Source organism: Alligator sinensis, unplaced genomic scaffold, assembly GCF_000455745.1.
Source record: "Alligator sinensis unplaced genomic scaffold, ASM45574v1 scaffold210_2, whole genome shotgun sequence".
Lineage (NCBI taxonomy): Eukaryota > Metazoa > Chordata > Crocodylia > Alligatoridae > Alligator > Alligator sinensis.
The window spans coordinates 2,610,535-2,633,273 of NW_005841946.1; the positions used below are offsets into that span (position 1 = coordinate 2,610,535).

At 46.6% G+C, this 22,739-nt stretch overlaps 1 protein-coding gene across 1 annotated transcript in view; it reads right to left on the reverse strand.

Annotated features, from left to right (window-relative positions):
• Positions 1–6,544: 6,544 nt before the first annotated feature.
• DPP8 (dipeptidyl peptidase 8) overlaps positions 6,545–22,739 on the reverse strand; it is a 40,094-nt gene continuing 23,899 nt past the window's right edge. The window contains exons 11-19 of the mRNA XM_006020082.3: positions 22,566–22,645; positions 16,545–16,697; positions 15,968–16,103; positions 14,445–14,590; positions 13,486–13,632; positions 12,469–12,621; positions 9,545–9,687; positions 7,709–7,820; positions 6,545–6,918 (exon numbers count right to left, since the gene is read on the reverse strand). Of these exons, the coding sequence (XP_006020144.1) occupies positions 6,796–6,918; positions 7,709–7,820; positions 9,545–9,687; positions 12,469–12,621; positions 13,486–13,632; positions 14,445–14,590; positions 15,968–16,103; positions 16,545–16,697; positions 22,566–22,645 (1,193 nt within the window). The 3' untranslated portion in view covers positions 6,545–6,795. The remainder of the gene's footprint in view (positions 6,919–7,708; positions 7,821–9,544; positions 9,688–12,468; positions 12,622–13,485; positions 13,633–14,444; positions 14,591–15,967; positions 16,104–16,544; positions 16,698–22,565; positions 22,646–22,739) is intronic.

A 22,739-nucleotide genomic window follows, 5' to 3' on the forward strand; every position in this document is an offset into this window, starting at 1 on the left:
TCTCATCTTGGAGACTGAACGTATATGCTGCACTTAATTCTCCGCACTTGAGTTAATGTCAGTAGCATCTCATCCAACAACTATTTCAGCTCTAAATAGGATTAAACAAGTTTATAAGGGTTTGGGTTCAGTCAATGGTGGCATTCAGATGTTCAAAGCAGTCTGTTTCGCTCTGTTGAATGCTATTTTGCAATGACATCTATCAGTAAATACAAACCATGCCATCACAATGCAGTTGAAACCTGTAGGCTGCTGGGATCATCCCCTATGAGACTACAACAGGTTCTTTGGTACCTATGAAACACCCCCAGCAAAACTATGGGAGAGATCACATGTTTCTCCATAAAAATAAGAAAGTGGTTTGTTTAGGCAGAGGGTTGAAAACCAAGATATTTTCAAAGCACAATGCAGGTAAGAAAGAATGCACATGTAAACTAGGGGAAGTAAGTGAAATGAATGGCTTGCTAGGCAATGCAATGTTTGGGTCTGCTTTGAATGCTCCAGATGATGTGAAGATGACTCTCACACCGAAGGAAGCTCTATAAAATCAGCAGAACAAGTCGAGTGGAAGATGAGTGTACACCGATGGTATCTAGCTAGTCACAGGATTAGCAGCTATTGCGGTTTCTCCAGTAGTGCTGATGGAAAGATGCTAATGCTTATGCTAAAGCATACAATGGAATTAGTTGGTTTGAGAGCCGAGCTTGCTTCTTCAAAGGTAACCTGGCAGCCAGCTATAGCAGAATATCAAACTTAGCAGTTGCTCAGTTCAGAACTGCTGTGCAAGAAAGGCACTCAAACGAGGACAGTGAGAAATCCTTGCTACCGCAGGTCTTAAGATCTAGCAGCACTTGTAGCAATCAAAAACACCCCCCAACTCCCGAGCTGTTGTATTAAAAAACCCTCTACACAGCTGAGCCTTCAAGCAGCTCCTACACTGGAAGGTGCCGCAGGCAAGAGCAGCCTGGAAGTCTGTTATCAGCGTCACAATGCTTGTTATTATTTGCTCTGCGGTAGCGCCTGGAGGCACCAGGCATCGATCAGGGTCCCATAATGCAAGGTACTGCACAAACACAGACTGACAATGAGGTTTCGCGTGGAACGTGTCATTACCGCGTGACATGTGAGCTTTTCCTAATTAACCTCTGGGTTCCTGAGAGATCCCAGAAGAAGGATTTTTCTTTTCTCCTGCAGATAAAAGGAGCTGAGGCTGCACTTCATCACGTTCAGATAACTCACCACTCCAGGGCAGAAATGAAGGCAGGGTTGGACTGCCCACGTGATGCTGCATCCCCCTCCCCTCTCCCCAAAGCCAGAAGAGGTGTCCTCCCACACACACCTGGTGTGAAAAGCTGCAGGACCTGAACAGCTGCTGCCAGGTTTTCAGAGGTGGGACGTTGCATTCTCCTAACCTCCTAAAGGGTTGTGCAGGGCAAGCAAGCAGATGCCACCTGTCACAGGTGCCAGTAACATCCTGCGTGTCACAGAATCGGGCCCACGGACCCACACACAAGGGCTGATTCTGTGATACACACACACACACACACACACACACACACAATCCAAGTCGGGCTCCAAAAAGTCATTCCCCCAGCGCTCGGCGTGCCCAGGGTGGGTCGGATCCTGTACATCAGCAGAGCTCCACCGATGCAGGTGCAGATGGCACTAGGCTAGTTTTTCCCCAACCGAAGGAAAAGCCCGCTGTGTTACCAAGGCAATAGATATTCCTTACCCTATGCTGCAGCACCAGCTGGTGGTTACCAAGAGCTGTTCAAACAAAATCCATCAGCGAAGGAGAAAGGAATTCATTACCCTTTTGGCTTCAAAGGAAAACACGTCTTTGTAATTAATCCAAGCACATGCCCTCTCTTCCTATTGACATCCATTTAAATAATCACAGAAGAAAAAAAAAATGACAAGTTCCTTTTAAAAGAAGAAAAAAGAAATCACTGGTACTTAACAAGCATGTACACTTTATATATCCCTAATACTCCAGGGGCAACAAAGAGAGCAGCTTTAATTATATGCAAACTCCACTAGATCAAGAGGAGAAAATAGTTAAAAATAGGAACACTTCCCCCCCCCCCCCCAAAAAAAAAAAAAACCCCTTTAATTCAATTTATTGAGCAGCATCTTTATTGCAACAAAAAAGGATTTGTAATAAAACGCAGCAAAACCTAAGGTTTCCACTTTACATGATTAAAAGCCATTTAATTAGAATGGGGGGAGACCCATAAACCTACTGGAGTGAGACATGCAATTCCATTAACACAAGTCAACGCTTAAACAGCAGGCACTTCGTGTTTTAAAATCAAACACCTGGACAACTACTGTGCAGAACATCAAAGGAAAACCATGTGAGGATCTCTCCTTTTGGAAAGAGAACCCAAAAGCACCATGGAGGGCACAGTGCATGTGTATTTACAGGGGCCAGGTACTCAAGTTAGCAGGCAATTCGAGGCAGCGTTCGAACCTGGCTGATTTGCTGGGTTATTGCCTCCACGATGGTCGGTGTAACGCCAACAGCAAAACAGACTGCCGTACATGAGAAACACACGGCAGAAAGAAATGCAAGCAATCCTTCTTTTCGGTTACAGGTCTCAGGACCCTGTTTACTCTCAGGGACGTTCTTCACTCGGAAATTTCTTGCTGCACACACCACAGATGTGGCTCCAAAGGGTTAAAGCTTTAATGCATTATCAGATCCAGAAGGTTTTTCCATAACCTATTCCCAAATGCCCCTATTAGCAGGGAATATGTTTTCCATTTTAGTCTAATGATGTTAATGGATTGTCAAAGCCTTCCACGCTGATTCGTACAAGTCATTTCATTAACAAACATTTGGAAGTTAATCAAGTTTATAAAAATTAAGCAGCCCTAGGTAGATACCAATTTTATATTAGAACCTTAATAAAATTAAACATTTGGAAGTGTGAGAAAATGCAACTTACTACCCCACAGGCCAATATATTTCTTGAAAGAAAGTTTTCTGTGAGTAGTGGAAAACACCTTAGAAACATGAAGCTGCAGAATCGGTTCCCACCGGCGCAGACTGAACAAGTTCTAACCGATGCAAGCAGAAAGGAAAAGCTATATACAGGAATCCACATTCAACAACTTCAATACCTCCTTCAAAACCCCACACTTAGCATACATCTTATAAAAATAAAAATGAAATGTGTATATTTATTCGGTGGTAGGGTGCAAAGACACCTACTACTGCAATGAGGACACTAACATTCAACATACACTTAAGGCCAATTTATCAGCATTCAGCACTGGCTGTAGTGCTGACCAGCATTCAAGTAGCTCCCTCTCAAATTCAAGGAGTCTACTCACCTTTGTAGACTTACTCACTGCTTAAGTGCGCCCAGGCTCAGGTCACCAGCCACTTAGCAGAGCCAGCAGCCGGCTGCTGGGAATTCACCAGAGCTCTTGGGAATTGCCTGCCAGGAAGGTATCCAGGTGTCTGTTCTGGGATGAGATGGTGAGATTTCCTCTCTCCTACCAAGGAACAGTCTGTTCTCCTGCTTTCTGCCTTCCACCTTGAAATGCAACATCAGTGACAACTCAACCATTAAAAAAAAAAAGTGAAAAAGTAATCCAATTTAAAGTAAATCCCAATATAAAACTGTGGGCAACTCATTTGGAGTGAAGGTGCCATCAGCCTCGTAAAAAGATGTCACAGCATTTGAAGTAGTCAACTCTCCTGGTCCAAAACACTGCAGCAACACGACGACGAACTCTGGGCTATGCTGATAGGGAGACAGACTTAGTTTGCAAGGTGAAAAACTACTGCTCTTTGCAGAACCAACCACAATACAACGTTCTGGTTTAATGAGCAGCATCTCTGATTTTAAAAGTTAGGGATATGCTCCGAGATGGCATTTCACCAAGCACTGCTCATGCACTATGGACTTGATCCTACCGTATTGAAAACAATGGCAATTTGATTTCAATCTAACAGACCTTTCATAACTTCTATGTATGGCAAGTATCCTTTGCACAGGACTATGAAATACTGATGATAAATCCTCCCAGCATTTTCACAAGGTAAGAAAACATGGAGTTTTAAAGTGCCTAGCTGCTGTAGAGAACAGTAACTTTGTAGGAAAAAAGCAATACATAATTTATGTTGCAAAATAGAGTACTTACAGTACTTTGTACTTTAATAGCTTTTGATATAGATATTTAAAATAAAGAGGATGCATTATTAAAAAGTTACACATTAGCACATTTATCACGGCCCATGCTAAATCAAAATCTAGATTAGACTGCCAGCATCACGTTTAAATCCTCAGCTGCTTTAAGTAATGTTTCATGGAGGTTGCTTTTTTAAACAAAAGAATTGATTGTTGTTTTGTTTTGTTTTTTTACTTAAAAACCATATACATTTATATTCAAGGATAGTCATATATAGAAAAAAAAGGAACCCCAAAGGTAAATTAATTTAACATTGAAAAAATATACACAACCTTGGAAAACATGATACCATTAGTATGTAGTTTTATACATATATGTATATATGGACAGATATAGATATATGTATATACAATACAGCATAAATATGTAAAGAACTAAGTGAAATTCCATAGTAACAAGTTATATTCCTTTATAATCACTGGCACACTGGTTTTTCAAGTTTGTCAATGCACCTGCTTGTCAATACTAACTATAACAGATACCAAAGGGCTGCTGAAAGGTCCCGGTTTTCGTAATGAATTACTTCCATTATAATAATTCACTGTTTAGGGAATTAAAAGCAAAAGGCGCACCGGGTTCTTTCCCTTCTCTCCACCCTCTAAAAATAAAAACCTTAAACCTATTTTCAATATGCTCGTGATGCAAATTTCAGAACGTTAACCATCTTTTCTCCAATTCAGCATCATTGCAATTTGGTGGGGGGAAACCAGCAATGCATGTTTAGAGACTGAGAGTTTGCTTTGACCATCTTTAGCATAAGCCAGCAGACCCGATTCTATGTTCTCTCTTGCATGTATTTTATACCCAGATGTTTCAACTGACTTCAGTGGAGATCTTCCCAATTTACAGCAGCATAACTGAGGCAAAATTGCTTTCAATGCCAGAGTACTAAGGTTGAGGTGACTGCTTATAGGCCTGGAAAAGTTATTAAAGTACATTCCTACAATATTTGGGGTATTTCGATTTTGAACACAAAGCATAGGGAGTGCAATTTTCAACACACGGAAAAGAAAAAAAAATATATCACACCCTGCTTTTCCCTCTTTAGCACCAAAAGAGAAAGGAAAGAAAGTTCTTAGGTTTTGTGAAGGAAAACTTGGAAGAAAAAAAAAAAGATCTGAATCTTTCTCACAGACACTCCAGGCAAAATTTTCTGATTTAAAAATAACAATTTTACTACAGGTTTCTATTTTAAACAACAGCTTGAAAATTAGAAGGTTTTTTTCCAAACACTTTTAAAGTTGTTGGGTTTTTTTTGACAGCCAAGTCCACAGCACAGTTAAAACCATGCTAGCAAAAAATCGCGCTTTTATGTCACTTCAGACTGCAGAGAGCTAGTTGCTAGCAGGGTTACCTTATAAAAGCAATACAGACAGGGGGGTTTCTGAGGACACAGCATTTCCATGCATGCTACACCAGTGCTACAAGATGACCTAAGGATGGAGGACTTCATACATGGGAGCAGAAAACCTGGGACTGAGGAACAGTGTTAGAATAATGATACCAAGAAATGCAATAAAACAGTTCACATTGCTTCAGCGTACTGTTAGCAGACCCTTTGTCACCAAGTTCCCAGCCAAACTTTGCACTGGGATGCAATGAAGGTGATATTAATATCCACATGCTGAGATAGGAAGGGAGTACTAGAAAACAGCTCAAAATGTACATGGGGAGAAAGTCCAGGGGAATGGGTTGGTGTTTTTAAGCTGATATTCTTAAAATCTGAAAAAAATGACAGATTTGGTTGTTTGAATTAAAATGAGTTTGCTTCTCAGCATAAAAGACATATGCCCATGTGAATGTAAAACAGGTCTGTCACCTTCCCAGATGAAAAGGGGTCCAGCTAGTTGACCATATTGCTAACAGAAAAAGAAGAAAGACTGCACTAGATGGAGATGCTCACTGATAATAAAAAAACCCAAACAAACCATGGCTTGCTTTCAATTAAATCCAAAATGTCATTTCTTCAGGAAGCAGCTAAAAATGTTTTGTTTTGTTTTGTTTTAAAGATTATTCCCAATGCCTGGTTGTATGCAAGAGATGATTAGCTCCTAGGCAAAACCAGCTACATCCCTTGCAAGAAACACAAAGCTTTTAAAATAGGTTTTTCAAACCATATCAAGGTTGTAACCATCCAAAGAAAATCTTGCCATGAAGGGAGAAAAATCAATCACTCATTACCATGTTGTAAGAAACTGAGAAACACACTGGAAAAAAACCACAACACATCAACTAGACTCACGCAGCTCGTAACAGGTTTACAAGGTTAAGATCTGGTATTGTGAAAATGTGTTGCTAAGGTTTCAGCTCCTCCCGAAAGAAAACCCATGGTACTGCAGTATACCACAGACATTTGATTTTATTTACAGGTAGGCTTTAAAATCATTAGGTCACTGTACTGTAGTTTCCCTGTATGGCACCAAGTTTGCTTTTTAAAAAAGTGTCTCCGTTTGCGTGCATGTGTGTGTCTCCGTGGGTGCGTCTGCGTGGCAGGCCCCCAAATGCAATGTTCCATTCGATATTCTCCAAAGATCCCAACGGTTCCTCATTTGGTTAAGCAGCCAGTGTATCAGAGTTCGACAGAGGTTGCAATTACATTGCCTTCAGCGCAGCAATGTGAGAGCCTAGATTCTCTTGCAGGTAATACAGCAGATGGAGTTCATAATGTTCTCCAGACTCGGGTACCCTTATACTGTGTCTCTCCTGAGGGTAGATCTAAAGTACAAAAGAGAGAGTTGTGAGCACACGCACCATTGGCATACAGCAGCATTTGTACCAGCCACCTCACACAGAGTAGTAACATCCAAGCAGCTGCGAGAGAACAGAGGGGAGTGTTGAATGCAGAACAGTAGTTCTTCATCCTTTCCATGCCCTGGCCCCTATGATACAGTAAGGAAGAATGATCTGGCACTCCTCTTCCAACAAGCAGTAAAGAAAAGGAGAGTTAGAAGCCAAAAGCTGGAGATCTCCTTTACAAGAAACCGTTAGCAGTAAGAGTGAAAATCCAACTATTTGCCTTGAAAGCTTGTAGTTACAGTAGCAAAATTAAACTAATGAAAAATGTTCCAAACTTCCCAAAAGGGAGACAGGAAGAAGACACTGCAGATTGCAGTTAGGCAATGGCTGTGCACTCTCTATGGCCAGAGACCGAAGCAGACCAGCACGTTATCTGGTGTCGAGTCTTCTCTGGCAACTCCTGTGCCCTCTTTTCAGCTGCCAAATTGAAACCTGACAATCCCAGCACTCCTCTCTTCACATACTTGTATTTATTGTGAGCATACTGCCTAGTGTGCACACACACACAACTACTGACTGTCTCTTTACAGTCCCAAACAAGTGTAAATACCAAAAACAGGCCAAACAGCTACACCAAACGTTGATGCACTTCTCTGTCCATCAGGACACTCAGTCTGAGGAATAGTGGAAAACCTCCCGTGCTGCAGCAGAAACGAAGATAACAAGGCTACTTTTGTATGCACACTCTTGACACTGTTGAGGTCCTTACCTGTAAGTCGTATGGTTTCCCGGCCCTCACTAGAAAGCTCAGCAATATACTAGTGTGTGCAAAGTGAACGTTCTCATCCAAGAATCCATGTAGCAGCAGCAAACGGTTTGGTCTGAGAAAGACAAGATGCACGTATTGAGACAGCTGCCTGGACCCTGCAAGGCATTTTGCAATCCACAGAAATTCCTCCCTTTAGTTTAGAGGCAAGGATTTTTGTGGGTAAGATCTTCTACTGGATGAAGGTTCTGATGTGATGAAGGACACCTTGCCTTCAAAAGCTTGTCTAACTTTATCACAACCACACAGGTGGTACAATAAAAGGTATCACCCATAAAAATCCTTGCCTCTTGCATGATTCCTAGACATGACTACTACAACAACACCCCAATGCTGTCAAAACACAGAAGATACTGAAATCCTCTCCCTTTAGTTTAAGCATTTTAATACCAATGGCCCCATCCCATAGACCCCACTCAGGCAGGGCTCATCATTTGTGTTTTCAGGTCCCATTCTCTCCTTCCTGGGGAGCTTGTCCTGAACATGTGAATCAGGGCTGTGTTTCTATGGTCTCTAATAGACGTTACATTTAAGACATGAGTAATCAGTTAATCGTGTCTTAAGTAGTAACCCAGCTACACGTTCATGCAGTTAGTGGTGTGATAAAACAGGGAATAAGCTATAAAATGATTGCAAAAAATGTGTAATAATTCTGTGGCTGGGTCCCATTGTGCCATAAACTGAATGCGTGGCCAAGACCTAGAAGCACCAGTCCGCTGATGGGCAATCCGACTCAGAAGCACACTGCAGCCTTGAAGGGCCCCCCCCGCCCTCTCACACCTAGGAACACAGACCAGCTGACTGGCGCTCCCAGCCACGGATGCACCGAGCACCTGGCTTACTACTTCCCGGTACAGGGGGAGTCCCGGCTCATGATCCCAGGCTGCCCTTGTACTGCCAATACTGCACGATTAGGATCTAAACCCTGATGCCAAAATCGCACCTCCTGCCATGTGCATATGACATGGCGAGAGGCACAATTGTCAGGATTGTGGATCAGATCCCACTGCACCTTTAATGCAGTGACTATCAGTGGCCTATATTAACTTTCCTCTCTCCACATGTGAACAAATGTACTTTAAGCTGCTTCCAAATGGGAGGGAGAGATGCTGCTTGGGAGTGCATATTAGCTGTTACCATCCGCTTGTAGCACCTGCAGGATCCTGTAGCAATACAAATGAGCTGAATGCTCCCAATGACCAGGAATGAAGCAGGGTTAAAGTTGGAGGAATTTTTGCTGCACTTGAATTGCTACAGAATCATGCAGACCTAATAGTTAGGTCATAACAGTTTGTGTGGACCTCCTCCCATGTCAATACAATGGTTACATCTGCCTGCACTCCCAGAAACGCTGTCTTGACTGGGTGCTAAACCTGCACCACTGGACGTTCATTCTGCAGCAACACACATCGGTATCTCAGATTCTAAATACCTGCACGCAGATACGGGCCTGGGAGCCCAGGAAAAAAAAAAGGCATTTTGATCAAATATTATTTGTCTCATTTAATGTTGCTCAGACTAAAGAGCTAATTATGTAATTGAAGTTATGGCTGCCATTTCTTGAGGTGTAAGAGATAGTCTTTAATTACAGCCAATATAAAACAGATTACTCAGAACGGCCCATAATTATGCAAATGCTCATTCAAGTTTATTAAGTGGTATTTTAAGACTGGCATTTACGGTTTCGGCATTTAATTGCCGAGAACTGGGAAATAAAAATGCAGCTCTAGGTTTGAATCTCCTCGGTAGGGGGGAGGGGTACAGGGAAGCCACACTTACTCAGAAGGAAAATTCTCTGCCTGCATGGCCACCGATCCTAGGTAGTAGCCCTGCTCGTTGTGGTCCGGGTGGCCCATGTAGCGCTCTGTGTAGCCAGTATCATAGAACATCCACAGGGTGACGGGGGCGCCCGCTATAGCAACCTGCAGATGCCAAAAGGACCAGCAGCGTAAGACAGGGAGGCAGGCAGGGATGCAGGTACATGTCTCTGTGCCCATACCCCCCCAAGAAGCCTTTATTGAGTGGTCTGGAAAACAGTAGGGGTGCACCAATAAAAAAAATTTGGCCGATACCAATGGCCGATTATTAACCAGCCATATCAGCTGATACCGATCTGATAGCCGATATACAGCCCAGCAGCTTGGAGACCAGCGTCTGGCTGGTAAGTCTGTGTGTGGGGTGCAGACTGAGGTCCCTGCGGTGAGGGAGGGGGTGGGGCTGGAGTAGGGGCAGACACTAACCAGCCGGGGCGGAGTGGTGTGCAGGACGAAACTGGGGGCAGCGGAGGGAAGCGGCAGGTCCCTGCCACTGTGCGCACCACCAGGTGAGGCACGGGGGGCATGTGCCCCCCAGCTTTGTGTGTGAAGCAAGGGCGGGTTTGCCCACTGCAGGCTTGGGGTCAGGGGCTGCGCCCACCTCCTCCCAGCAAGGAGGCTCAGCTGGGGCTGTGCTTGGGGTGGCTGGCAGCGGCGCTGGGAGGGAGGACTGTGTGGGGGGGGTGGTACAGGGAATTTTGGGGTGGCTGTTCTTGGCACCACTTCTGCCTGCCCCAAGCACAGCCTTGGCCCAGCCCCCTGCTAGGAAAAGGCCAACACAGTCTCTGGCGCCAAGCCCACAGTAGGCAGCCTGCCCTCGCCCTGTGCACAAATCTGGGAGGCATGTGCCCCCCATGCTTCCCCTGAGGGTGCATAGTGATGGAGAGCTGCCACCCTTCCTCACTCCTCTGTGCCCCCCAAACGAGCCATCCGTGGCTCTGTCCTGCACCCTGCCCCATCCTGGCTGGGCAGTGCCTGCCTCTGCCCCAGCACCACTCCCTCCCTCAACGTGGGGGCCTCAATCTGCCGCCCGTCATGCCCCTTCCCTCACCCCAACCCCTTTCTTCCCCCCCACAGACTTACTGGCCAAATACTGCACTCCAAGCTGCCCGGCAGCATTCCTGGCTGGGTGCATGCTGTGGCTATGCACATACACGCGGCATTTATCCATGACGTTACCGGCTACACTAGCCAAAAAAAGCCAATTGTCAATTTTCCTTGTATCAGTGCTGATCCAATATGGACCAATATATCGGTGCACCTCTACAAAATGATGCAACCATCATTTGTAAAAAAAGCACCTGTTCAAATCTGTGTGACCGGCATGGGGAAAGAAGTCCCTCACCTTTCCCCTGGCACAAATGGGGCCAAGATTCATGACAAGAGGTCCCTGTCTAGTGAGATCAGGGAGTTGCAACAGTTTATACCAGTGGGGGGGTCTGACCCCATAATACCCTTTGGTCCTGTCTACAGTCTGACTCCAGTTCTGCTATCACTGTGCTGTGCTAGCAGGTTTGCCTGGTATGACAAGCCTGATATAAGTATTCCAGCAAGATCTGCCTTGTGTGGACAAGGACTTTGAGGCCCTGATCTATACTGATATACTGTCTTGGTAACTGGGGCCCACTTGGTCTTGGAAGGTAAATGGACAAGCAAGGAACTACACTGAAAAAGGCAAGTTGGCTTTACTCGAACTGTTTAAGATCCGTGGCTTTGTTCATTCCAACGCTGGGTAGAAACATGGAACAAACGCTCTCCAGCATTCAGCCCTACCTCCTTCTTTAGGTACTCCCTGATTTGCATCTTGGGATACTCCATGAAAGGCAAAAAAGGACTCAACAATCTAGCAATTTTTAAAGATTCAAAAATAATTAATATAAGATACCTTTAAAGCCCATAAAAAGGCAATAATTAACCCATTCATATACATTCAGACCTGCTTTATACAAAAAGCAAGAGCCACAAAAAACAAAATTAATGCTTTTAGCTCATGATGATAAATAATTAATGATATTTGACACTTCTTTTATGATCTTCCTTCCATGAATCCCAAAGGCTTTGTGGACACATAGGAACTGAATTATGTTAAGTATACTGATAAAAATCATGTTGAACTAATAGAACTATACCAGTACAGCTGAACTGGTACAACTCCCCCTAGCGTGGACACTTATATCACTGTAAAGTCAATCTCCACTATTCCAGAAAGGCAGTAATCTATCCTGATATATGGCACCTACATATACTTATCTATTAACTGAATCCACTGTAGGGGCTGAGCTGGAATAATTATATCCATAAAATTATAACCTGACATGATTATACCAGTGCAGACATCAATCTCTACACCAGACCTAGGTTCTCTGCAAACACAAATATGCCTCTAATGTAGAACAGCTTCATCCCCGCATCACAGGCAAAAAAAAACCTGAAGTGGAGAGAAATGAAATGACTGGCCCAGGGTCACGCAGTGAGTCACTGCTGTGTATTGCAATCCATGCTGAAGTTCAGTTTAAAAATACACTGCAGCAGTAGTCGGCAAGAAACAACGCTGTAATGCAGGAAATATTTTCTCTGTTCTCTTGTATCCAAGCCCAAAAACTGGAAGTCCGATTAGAAATATTGCTCGAGCACACAGACAGCAGAGGTATAATCTGGAAATGGAAATTTCCTTTGCAGTGCCCTCCTTCCTTCTATGCTATAGCCACATAACTGCTTGTATTGGGGCTGGGGGGTTGAGAAAGGCAGAATGTTTTGCACACACACCCCTGTTTACAGTGCACACTTTTGCATCTATTTACCACACAGCAAATGGATGCCTCACTCAAACTCAAGCAAGAAATGATTCTACCTGAGCCACAGGAAAAAGGACATGATATATGAACATACCCTGAAGATATCTGACCTCTGCATTAAAGCCATTAGAGATAGGTATCCTCCATAGGACCAGCCATGAATGCCCACTCGGTCGAGATCGATGAAGTCATGCTGGGATGCCAGATACTGCAGTCCTTCCACCTGATCTTCAATTTCTATTTGACCCTGTTGGAAGAAGGGTATTTGTTGCTGTTGTTCTTGTTAGTTCTTGACAAAAGTAGGATTCTCAGAGTCTCCAGATCAGCATCACGCAGGATTACTACTTATTATCTCGGCAGTGGTAACACCTTGGAGCCCCTATTGTGCCAGGCACAGTACAAACACAGAACAAAAGAATGACCCCTCCTCAAGAAGCATTCACACAAAGTGCATATCAGTCCCCTCCTCCAGTTTTCCCAGTGGTTGCGTTCTTCTTCGGGTCCCAAGGGTGAGCAGAAACTTCTCAACCTACAAGAAATGCCTGTACCATATTAAAGGCAGAACTGGGGCTCCAGGTTTCAAACAGGTACAACTGCCCCAGCCCCTCTGAATGGATGGCCATGAACCCTGCAAAACAACACAAAGCAGACAATTCCTTCCCTGCCTCTGTCCAAAACCAAGTAGGTTTCCTCCTCAGACAGGCCTATAGGAATTGCCCTGCCAGATCAGCGCAGTAATCCCTGCTCCACCTCTGAGCAGTCAGTGCAAGAGGCTTCAGAGGAAGGGCAAGACCTGCTATCTTGAGAAGATCCAAATGAACCTGGCCCCATCAGCCAGTCAGGAGCTGGTTTACAGCTCTTCTACTTCATCCCTTTTTGTTATTCAGGTTACTGTCTTTTCTGCCCCAGTCCCATACTGCTGGGATACATTCATCCCATTTTCACTCCACTTTCAAGTAAGAAGCACAGGAATTGTTACCAGAGTTATGCCACGCTACAGCTCTGAACACATTATGGCAACACACCTAATTCCCACCTATTTCCACTGCCCATAGCTGAAGCGGCAAACACAGAATTGCATTGGTACAAAAACGTGCATTTCCCCACCTACCATTTTGTATTTAAAGGCACCTTCAAACTTAAGCCCTCGGTGGCAGGACCCCCTGTTGTCAATCACAACCACCACGTAGCCTAGAGAAGCCAGGGTGTTCAAGCGGAAATACTTGATTCCTTTAAACCGATTGTTCACTAGCTGCACCTAGAAAAGAACAAGGGAAATGTTAACACAGCCACCTCCAGCAGAGCCTTGGAAATAAGGGGATGGGGCCACAGAAAACTGACTTCTCACCTTTTAATAGGATTATTTTATTTCTGTGTTTGATAAAGCCACCAACGTTTTAAGGAATACTATAAATTGAATGTCTATTATCAGGTTATCGAGATGTCTCTGAACAGAATTGCTCTTCTCAGCATGGGTGCTACTTGAGCAAGCTCTCTGCCCTGCCAAGAGCACTGCACCTCACTCACTGCGTGTGAATAGCTGTACTGAGCATCTCTTGTGTCAAATGAGGACCCTTCCTTCCTTGCCCTTACAACCTCTTCCCCTAGGGCCTTGGCAGGCACTGATAGAGTCCAGTGCTGTGCCACAGCTTTTCAGTGTTGTGCTCGCAGCTCATCAGAGCTAGACACAGACAACACTGGGGGCATGTTTGGCCATGATCCAGGTGACAGACAAGTACACTAGTTTGTACCTGAGATGGGAAATCCTCGGGAGGCTTTGGCAAAGCTGCTGCATCACATTAAATGTATTCCCACCCCCCACCTTGCATTTTAGGCTCATTTCTTTCCCACCAATAAAAAAGCAGCAGCAGAGAGTGTTGGTGTTAGCAAGTGTCAAGGCATCTGAACAAAACCCCTTCAAAATAAGAAAAGGATAAAAGTGCCAAAGCCTCTCTCCTCTTGCCTCCTATCCCCAGCACCCAGCCACCTTCATAGGAACAGCAAGTCCAAAAAATGGAGATCATCAGGAATTTTGAACAGCCTCTATTATGGCTGCAACACTTCGCTCACCTGAGGACCTCCGTAAATGAAGAGCACAGTGGGGTACTTCTTCCCAGGCTGTAGATTGTGAGGCTTGTACATCATGCCGTACAGCGTAAACCCTGTGGAACTCTCGAACGAGAAGATTTCCGGGGGGACATAGTCAGGAAGGGGGCCTGCAGGCGGGAAACAAAAGATGGCCTCTTTAACAAGGATCAGCAGGAGCTCAGCTCTCTGTCCAACCTACTCTTGATACTGTATTGACAGTAAGAGCTGAGACAGAGCAGCTGCTGGCGCAGTTCTAATCCACTCCATCCAAGGTCCCATCTCCCAAGAACTGTGCTGTAAAATCAGATAGAGGAAGCTGCAACCAGAGGTGGTGATGTTGCCAAAAGGAGCAGAGGGAGGGACAGGTGTAATTTTGTCCGTAACCTGCTTGCAGGTGCAGGCACTGCAGTGCAAAAAGTTGGGCACAGGCCCAAACCCTCCCAGAGTTCCAGGGTGTTTGACAAGGCTCCATCAATGGTGCTAAAGCAAAAAAAGCAGAGTGATTTTCCTCAAATAGGCAGGGAGAGGAAGTGGGGCATGGCTTGTGGAGCACCCTGCTGTTAAAAGGGATGAGGAGACAATGATTGATGAGACAGAGGAAATTCCCCATGTTCTAGAAGAAATAATATGCTGAACCTGAACTAGAACACAGGGCTGGCAGGGACCTCCCGAGTCATCAAGTCTGGTCTCCTGCGAGCATGGGCAGCCCCGGCATTGACAGTCCCTTTCACTCACTTATCAGACTCCACCAGAAACAGATTAGGGTGTCTGTCTCCTTCCAGACAGGATGTTTCAGAACCTGGCTCCTCTGAGCTGCTCAGAAACCTTCTTCATTTAAATTCCAGCCTGAATTTATTCACACAGCCTGTTCAAAAGAATTTGTTCTTTAACAGAGGACTGTTTTGAGGCATCAGCAGTACATTTTAAAAAGAACAGACACTCCCAGGCTCCACCTTCTCCCCAAAATAGAGCAAACGGAGCTGCGCTCTGCTCTGTTTCATGGACGTAACTTGAGAGTCAATCCATTAGCCTCACCAGAGTGGCTCTGGCTGCAGGGCAGCCTACAAAAGCAGGGCTTACCTCAGGGCTCCATGTTCTTGTTCATGAAAATGGTTAGTTAGCCCATATGCTAAATGTACATACTGATCTCTGCAACAAGCCCGACAACGTAGCAAACCTTCCCCAGTCACAAGCTGCTCCATAAGCAAATATCAACGTTTCATTTACCTTCTGGTTCGATTTTGTAACAGGGCTTACAAAATGGCAGATGCTGTGTTAGGAGTGGCTGCAAATACATTCAACCAGGCCTAGAAAAGGGCCCAGTAAGCCTCCTACAGATACCAGCATAAAAACAAAGGCAAAACCAGACACATTTACTTGGGCACCTACTCCCACTGGTTGCAGGGTAAGTCAGGGGAGCAGACACCCACTATTGATTCTCCCAGGATGTTTCTTGTTGTGGCTGCTTTGGTTCTCCATTACCAGTTTTCTAGCCATGTTATTACCTGCTGAATCTAGAATCATGGCCCAGAAGTCCTTCGCTCTATGAGCTACATCGTCTTCTGGTCCAGTCAGCCTGTAGAGCGATACGCAATGTGGGCTCTTCTGGTTACTGTACTTACTGATGAACATGTCACAGTCCTGGAGAGGAAGAGGAAAATACTGTCTCCGTCACAAGGCAGGACCACAAGCCTGAGAATAAACTTGGATCTCTCTGAGGAAGCTCAGAGACCGTGCTAGAATTGGGCAATGGAGTTGATCTGACAGCTCAGAAGCTGCAGTCTTATCATAACAACGTTCCTTCCTGCCAGATGCTGAAAAACGCACCTGCAAAATTACTGGCAGCATTAGTCTCTGCCTGGGGGCTGGCACGGAGGGGTGTACTTGCACAGATTCAAGGCCCTGCATGTCCCAGCACACGCACCTGTCGAGGCCTGGGCCCATGGATTTTGCAACAGTATTAAACCAGCAGGAGCCAACAGTGTTATATGTGAGCATGACTCCATTTGCCAAACAGGAAAGCAGCAGCTCTGCCAAGGAGCACCAGACCCAGCCCTTTCAGCACATGCTGAGCAGCGCTACCTGACTAACACAGCAGGCGTGAGAGTAGCCGTGCTCTGTCAGCCGCTTCGCCTCTCCGGGATTCTCGTAGCTAACGACGTACAGGTGGTGCTCTAAAGGGGAGTCCTTGGTGCCTTGGAAGTACACCAGCTTGTTTGCTTCATCCACACGGATCTGCCAGAAAAGAAACCCACCACCTCAGTTTGTACCAGCTGAATCCATTCAGTTCTGTTCCCAGTGCTCCCTTGCCAAGGCTAATTTAGAAAGGTAGAGCTCAAAGGATCTTTTTATATGTGTACACCTGTACTTGCAGACAATTAATTTTACTAGTTACCTTGTTGCCTGGTTCCCCAGGATGCCAAGTCCCCCTGACTTTACCCACTGTCCGCTCTCATCTTTATTAACCTAAATAATCCCAGCACCACTTCTACTGCCCCCTTCGCTGTTCACTCCTTTCCCCAGGTTATGGATAACTACACACACACACACACACACACACCAGTCCCAGAGGGAAGCCTGGGGAACACAGATCGGTAACCTTGTGCCATCTGAAACAGCAACCAGACAGGCATGCAGACTCTTCCACTAAGTAAGAAAAACAATTTCTGAGCATGACAATTTTTTATGCCTAAACTCATAACTCCTTTGTTTTCCTTAATAACCTTCTGTAAGGGACTTCCCAAAGGCCTTCTGAAAGTCCAAAAGAGAAAAAAAAAACCACACCCCTCACTTCCCACAAATCACTGGTAGCTGGTTCTCCTTGTTCTGCCATTTTACTGAAATGCTGAGTGAATTCAGCGTGCTTAGAGAAGGTGAGTATCCTTGTACCAAAGCCATGCTGACCAGACCACTAGCAGATCATGAGCCTTCAGGTCTTTCCTACTAATTTGTAACGGTTTGTTATTATTGCAAACGATCTTGTCAAGCAATTCCCTGTTCTTCCAGTGAAGTTCATGGGGCTGTAACTTCCAGGATCCCTCCTAGCACATTTCTGAAAGGTAAACAAAACTTTGCTCCCTTCCCACACTCCAGCTGGGGTAAGTCTGCTGTGCTCGGAGGCAGAGCAGCAGTTGGACACCACGGCTTTGACCATTTCACTTGCATGGAATTTTCCTTCCACCCAGGTGAAATATAACTCCTCATTTCCCCCTCCTGTCCCATCACCCCTAAACCAGCCACGAGCCTCATAGTTGGTCGGGTCAGAAGGGACCTGAGCAGATCATCAAGTCCGACCCCCTAGATGGCAGGAAAGAGTACTGGGGTCAAACGACCCTGGCAAGGTGTTCGTCTAGTCTCCTCTTAAAGACCCCCAAGGAAGAAGCCAGCACCACTTCTCTTGGAAGTTGGTTCCAGCTCCTACCCGCCCTGACTGTGAAGTAGTTCTTATGGATGTCTAGTCTGAATCTACCCTCTGCCAGCTTGTGACCATTATTTCGAGTCACTCCTGGTAGTGCTCAGGGGAACAGGGACTCCCCCAATGCCTGCTGGTCACCTCTGACTAGGTTGTAACAGGCCACTAGATCCCCCCTCAGCCTTCTCTTGTGAAGGCTGAACAGGTCCAGGTCCCGTAGCCTCTCCTCGTAGGGCCTGCCCTGCTGACCCCTGACCATGCGGGTGGCCCTCTGGACCCTCTCCATGCTGTCCACATCCCTCCTGAAGTGCGGCGCCCAGAACTGGACACAGTACTCCAGCTGCGGCCTGACCAGTGTCACATAGAGGGGGAGGATCACCTCCTTGGACCTGCTCAAGATGCATCTGTGGATGCATGACAAGGTGTGGTTGGCTTTCCTGACCGCGTCCCCACACTGTTGGCCCATGTTCATTTTGGCATCAATAATGACTCCAAGATCCTTTTCTGTCTCTGCAGTGATGAGAAGGGAGTTTCCCAGCCTGTAGGCATGCTGCTGGATCTTCCTCCCCAGGTGCAGCACCTTGCACTTGTCAGTGTTGAAACCGATCCTGTTCTCATCCGCCCACCCCTGTAACCTGTCTAGGTCCAATTGCAGCCTATTCCTCCCTTCCAGCGTGCCCACTTCTCCCCACATCTTAGTGTCATCAGAAAATTTGAAAAGGGTGCTTTTTACCCCCTCGTCCAAGTCACTGATGAAGATGTTGAACAGCGCGGGCCCGAGGACTGAGCCCTGGGGGACCCCGCTGCCCACAGCCCTCCAGGTCGAAAATGCTCCATCCACCACCACTCTCTGGGTGCGGCCCTCCAGCCAGTTAGCGACCCATCTGACTGTGCAGGTGTCAACACCACAGTCCCCTAGTTTTTTAATGAGAGTGCAGTGAGAGACAGTGTTGAAGGCCTTCCTGAAGTCCAGAAAGGCTATGTCCACTGCTACCCCTGTGTCTAAGAAATGCACAGAACAAAGTAAGGAACAAAGCAAGGAAGACACCTGCTAAAGGTACCTGCCTACACTGCTCAAGTACTTCCACTGAGACCAGAAACTCAGGGATGGGATATTAAGTTAAATAATGGCAAGCAGCTCCTTTGCCAGTGTGGAAAGCAAAGCAACCCTGGGCACTCGCACATACGTGACATATGTAACAAAAAAATCTTCTGCGTGTTGTGAAGTGACAGGAGACTTCTGGCAATGCCTTAGGAACACCACAGACCTTGTGCAAAGAGCCAGCCAGACCTAGACCTACTACTCAGGTCCTTGTGGTGGGCTGGAGAGGCACAAGACAGAAGCGGGACACGGGTCTTGGGCTGGGTCACTGCACAGGGAGGAATTAAATCCAGGAGGGTAGGTGGGGCACGGCCAGTCTTCCTGAGTTGCCTCAAGCCTGACCAGAGGGCAGACTCCAAAGAGGGAGAGCTGGTCAGTCCCTAGATTCATAGATTGTAGAGTCAGAAGGGACCCCACAGGATCATCGTGTCCGACCCCCTGCCCCTGGCAGGAAAGAGGACCGAGGTCAGACGACCCCAGCCAAGTGCCTATCTAGCCTCCTCTTGAAGACCTCCAAGTTAGGTGACGATTGGCAGCCCGTTCCAGATTCTGGCCACCCTTACTGTGAAAAATTTCTTCCTAATGTCTAACCTGAATCTACTCTCCACTAGTTTGTACCCATTATTCCTAGTTACTCCTGGGGGTGCCCTGGTAAACGCCTCATCTCCAAGTCTCTGCTGTCCTCCCTTGATAAACTTATAGGCTGTTACAAGGTCTCCCCTCAGATGTCTCTTGTGAAGGCTGAAGAGATCCAGATCCCTCAACCTCCCTTCGTAGGGTCTTGCACAGAGGCCACTAATCATACGAGTGGCCTCCTCTGGACCCTCTCCAGATTCTCCATGTCCCTCTTGAAGTGCAGCACCCAGAACTGGACACAGTACTCCAACTGCGGCCTGACCAGTGCCGCATAGAGGGGGAGCATCACCTCCCTTGATCTGCTGGTCATGCATCTGCTAATGCACAACAAGGTGTGATTGGCTTTGTTGATGGCTTCGTTACACTGCTAGCTCATGTTCAGCTTGGAGTCAACTGTGACTCCAAGATCCCTCTCTGCCGCTGAGCTGCTGAGGAGGTCATCCTCCAACCTGTAGGTGTGCTGGGGGTTCCTCCTCCCCAGGTGGAGTACCTTGCATTTGTCTTTGTTGAACTGCATCCTATTTCATTCTGCTCATTGATCCAACCTGTCCAGATGGGCCTGTATCTGCTCCCTGCCCTCCGGTGTGTTAACTTTGCCCCATAACTTAGGTGTCATTTGCAAACTTGGACGGGGTGCTCTCCACACCCTCATCTACATTGCTGATGAAGGTATTAAATAACACTGGTCCAAGGACTGAACCCTACGGGACACCACTGCCCACCTCCTTCCAGGTTGAAAATGACCCGTCCACCACCACTCTCTGGGTGCGGTCCCTAAACCAGTCTGCCACCCACCTGACTGTGTAAGCATCCGCTCCACAGCCCACTAGCTTCCCTATGAGAATAGGATGTGAATAGGATAAGAATATATGTGAAACTGTGTCAAAGGCCTTCTTAAAGTCCAGGTAGATGACATCAGCCTCAGCTCCAGTGTCAAGGCAGTGTGTGACCTGGTCATAAAAGGCTGTAAGGTTTGTCAGGCAGGATCTACCTGTGACGAAGCCGTGCTGGTTTCCTTTCAGCATCATTTCCCTTGCTGGGCCTTCACAAATGCGATCTTTAATTTTTTTTCCAGTGTTTTCCCAAGGATAGAGGTAAGACTGACTGGTCTAAAGTTACCTGGCTCATCCCTTCTCCCCTTCTTAAAAATGGGCACCACGTTGGCCCTTTTCCAGTCCTCAGAGTGCTCAAACAGCCATGCCAGCAGCTCAGCTATGACACTGGCCAATTCCTTCAGCGCCCGTGGATGGAGGTCATCCGGGCCGGCTGACTTGTACCCATCCAGCCCCTCCAAGTGCTCCTTAACTAAGTCAGCACTAACCACTGGCGGTCTAGTTCCTCCCGGACATCTACCTATGTTCAAATTGGGGAAATTATCTTGGCCAGTACTCAGGAATACTGAAGTGAAGAACTCATTGAAGAGCTCTGCCTTTTTCCCTGCGTCGGCCACCAACTGTCCTGATTTGTCCTGCAGGGGCTCTATGCTACTCTGCGCCTTCCGTTTGCTCGCTATGTATCTGTAGAAGGACTTTTTATTGTCCTTGATTGTTGTAGCCAGGCTAAGCACCAGTCCTGCCTTGGCCTGACTGATTCCTTGCAATAGCACGCCAGGGAGGGATATTCCTCCTTGGTGGCTGCCCCCTGCTTCCACTGCCTATACATCTCTTTCTTTGCCCTCAGTCTTTTCTGGAGTTGCCTGTTCAGCAAAGCGGGCTTTTTAGTCCCCTTGCCCCCTTTCCTGCGTAATGGAATAGTCTCCTTTTGTGCCCCAAGGATCACTCCCTTGAGTGATTTTTCCATATGCTCGATGATCTTGAGTTCAGCCACCTCACTAACTATCCTTCTAAGTCTACTAAAATTGGCCCTTCTGAAGTCTAACACTTTAGCCTCACTGGTTATTCTTCCCACCTTTCACTGGATTGTGAATTCGACCAAACGATGGTCACTATCTCCCAGGTTACTGTGCACTCGCAGGTTACCCACGAGAACATCCCCCGTTGCCAAGACCAGGTCTAGCAAGGCGCTACCCCTGGTGGGACTGGACACCTCCGGGGTTAGGTGGAGGTCCTGCATGCAGTTTAAGAACCTACGTGAGCGGTTTGTTTTGGCCGTCTGCTCCTCCCAGCAGATGTCTGGGTAATTTAGGTCCCCCATGACCACTGCCTAGTGCCAGCTCAATTTCTCATGCGTGCATGTTGCACTGTGCACACAACAGAACATGAGCTGTAGCTGGATTTCCATGTTAATAATACCCTAGTGCAAGACATCTGATTACAGGGGTGACATCGAGAAGACTGTTACCTTCCTCTATTCCATACATAGCAGCATGGCTATGTGGACATGACCAGGTGTGTGACTTCAGTCTCCTTCCTCACTCCCTTCCAAGCAGCTGTTCCCTGCTCTCATCATCTCTCAGCAACCTTTGCCTCTAGGGTGCCTGTAATATCAGCCCTTCAATAGCAGTTGGACATATGGTCTGGATGGCTCAAGCACAGTTAGCTTAGGAGTGAGCAGCTGGCTCCCTCTTGCCCAGACTCGAACGTGACGGCTGGACTTTCAGCTCAGGGCCGTCCCTGCAGAGTTTCCGGATCAGACCCAGAGCCACTGCCCCATTCACCAGGGGATTCTCTGCCACCCGGCTTCTTGCCAAGCTTTAAGGCCGCAATGATCACATGGCCCAACCTCTATAACACCAGTCAAACAGAAGCTTCCACACAACTGTCCCACTATTCCTGTTTCCTTGTCAAAACATGCTCTTGCTCTCCCTTCATCCCTTTTGGTTAGAGGAAGACACAGGACCTCACACCACAGTCTGTCCACGTAACCGGGCAGCCCATTAGGGAGCCTAGGATCTAACTCACTTTGCCTGTTATCCGATCTAGAGTTCAATCCACAGAAGGCTGATGACAGCAGTACCTTATGCTTAACGGAAAATAAACACAAAGGAACGTACGTTGGAACCATGTCGACCGAGGACTTCCCATTCTCCACTGGTAACTGCCAGTTCCTCCTTGATGGGACACTTGAAGTCACCTATAGGGAAGACACACACTTACAGATTGCAGACTTCCCACCCTATCAAAGCCCTACAAGTGCAATTTCACTGGTAGCCCTTTACTTGAATGAA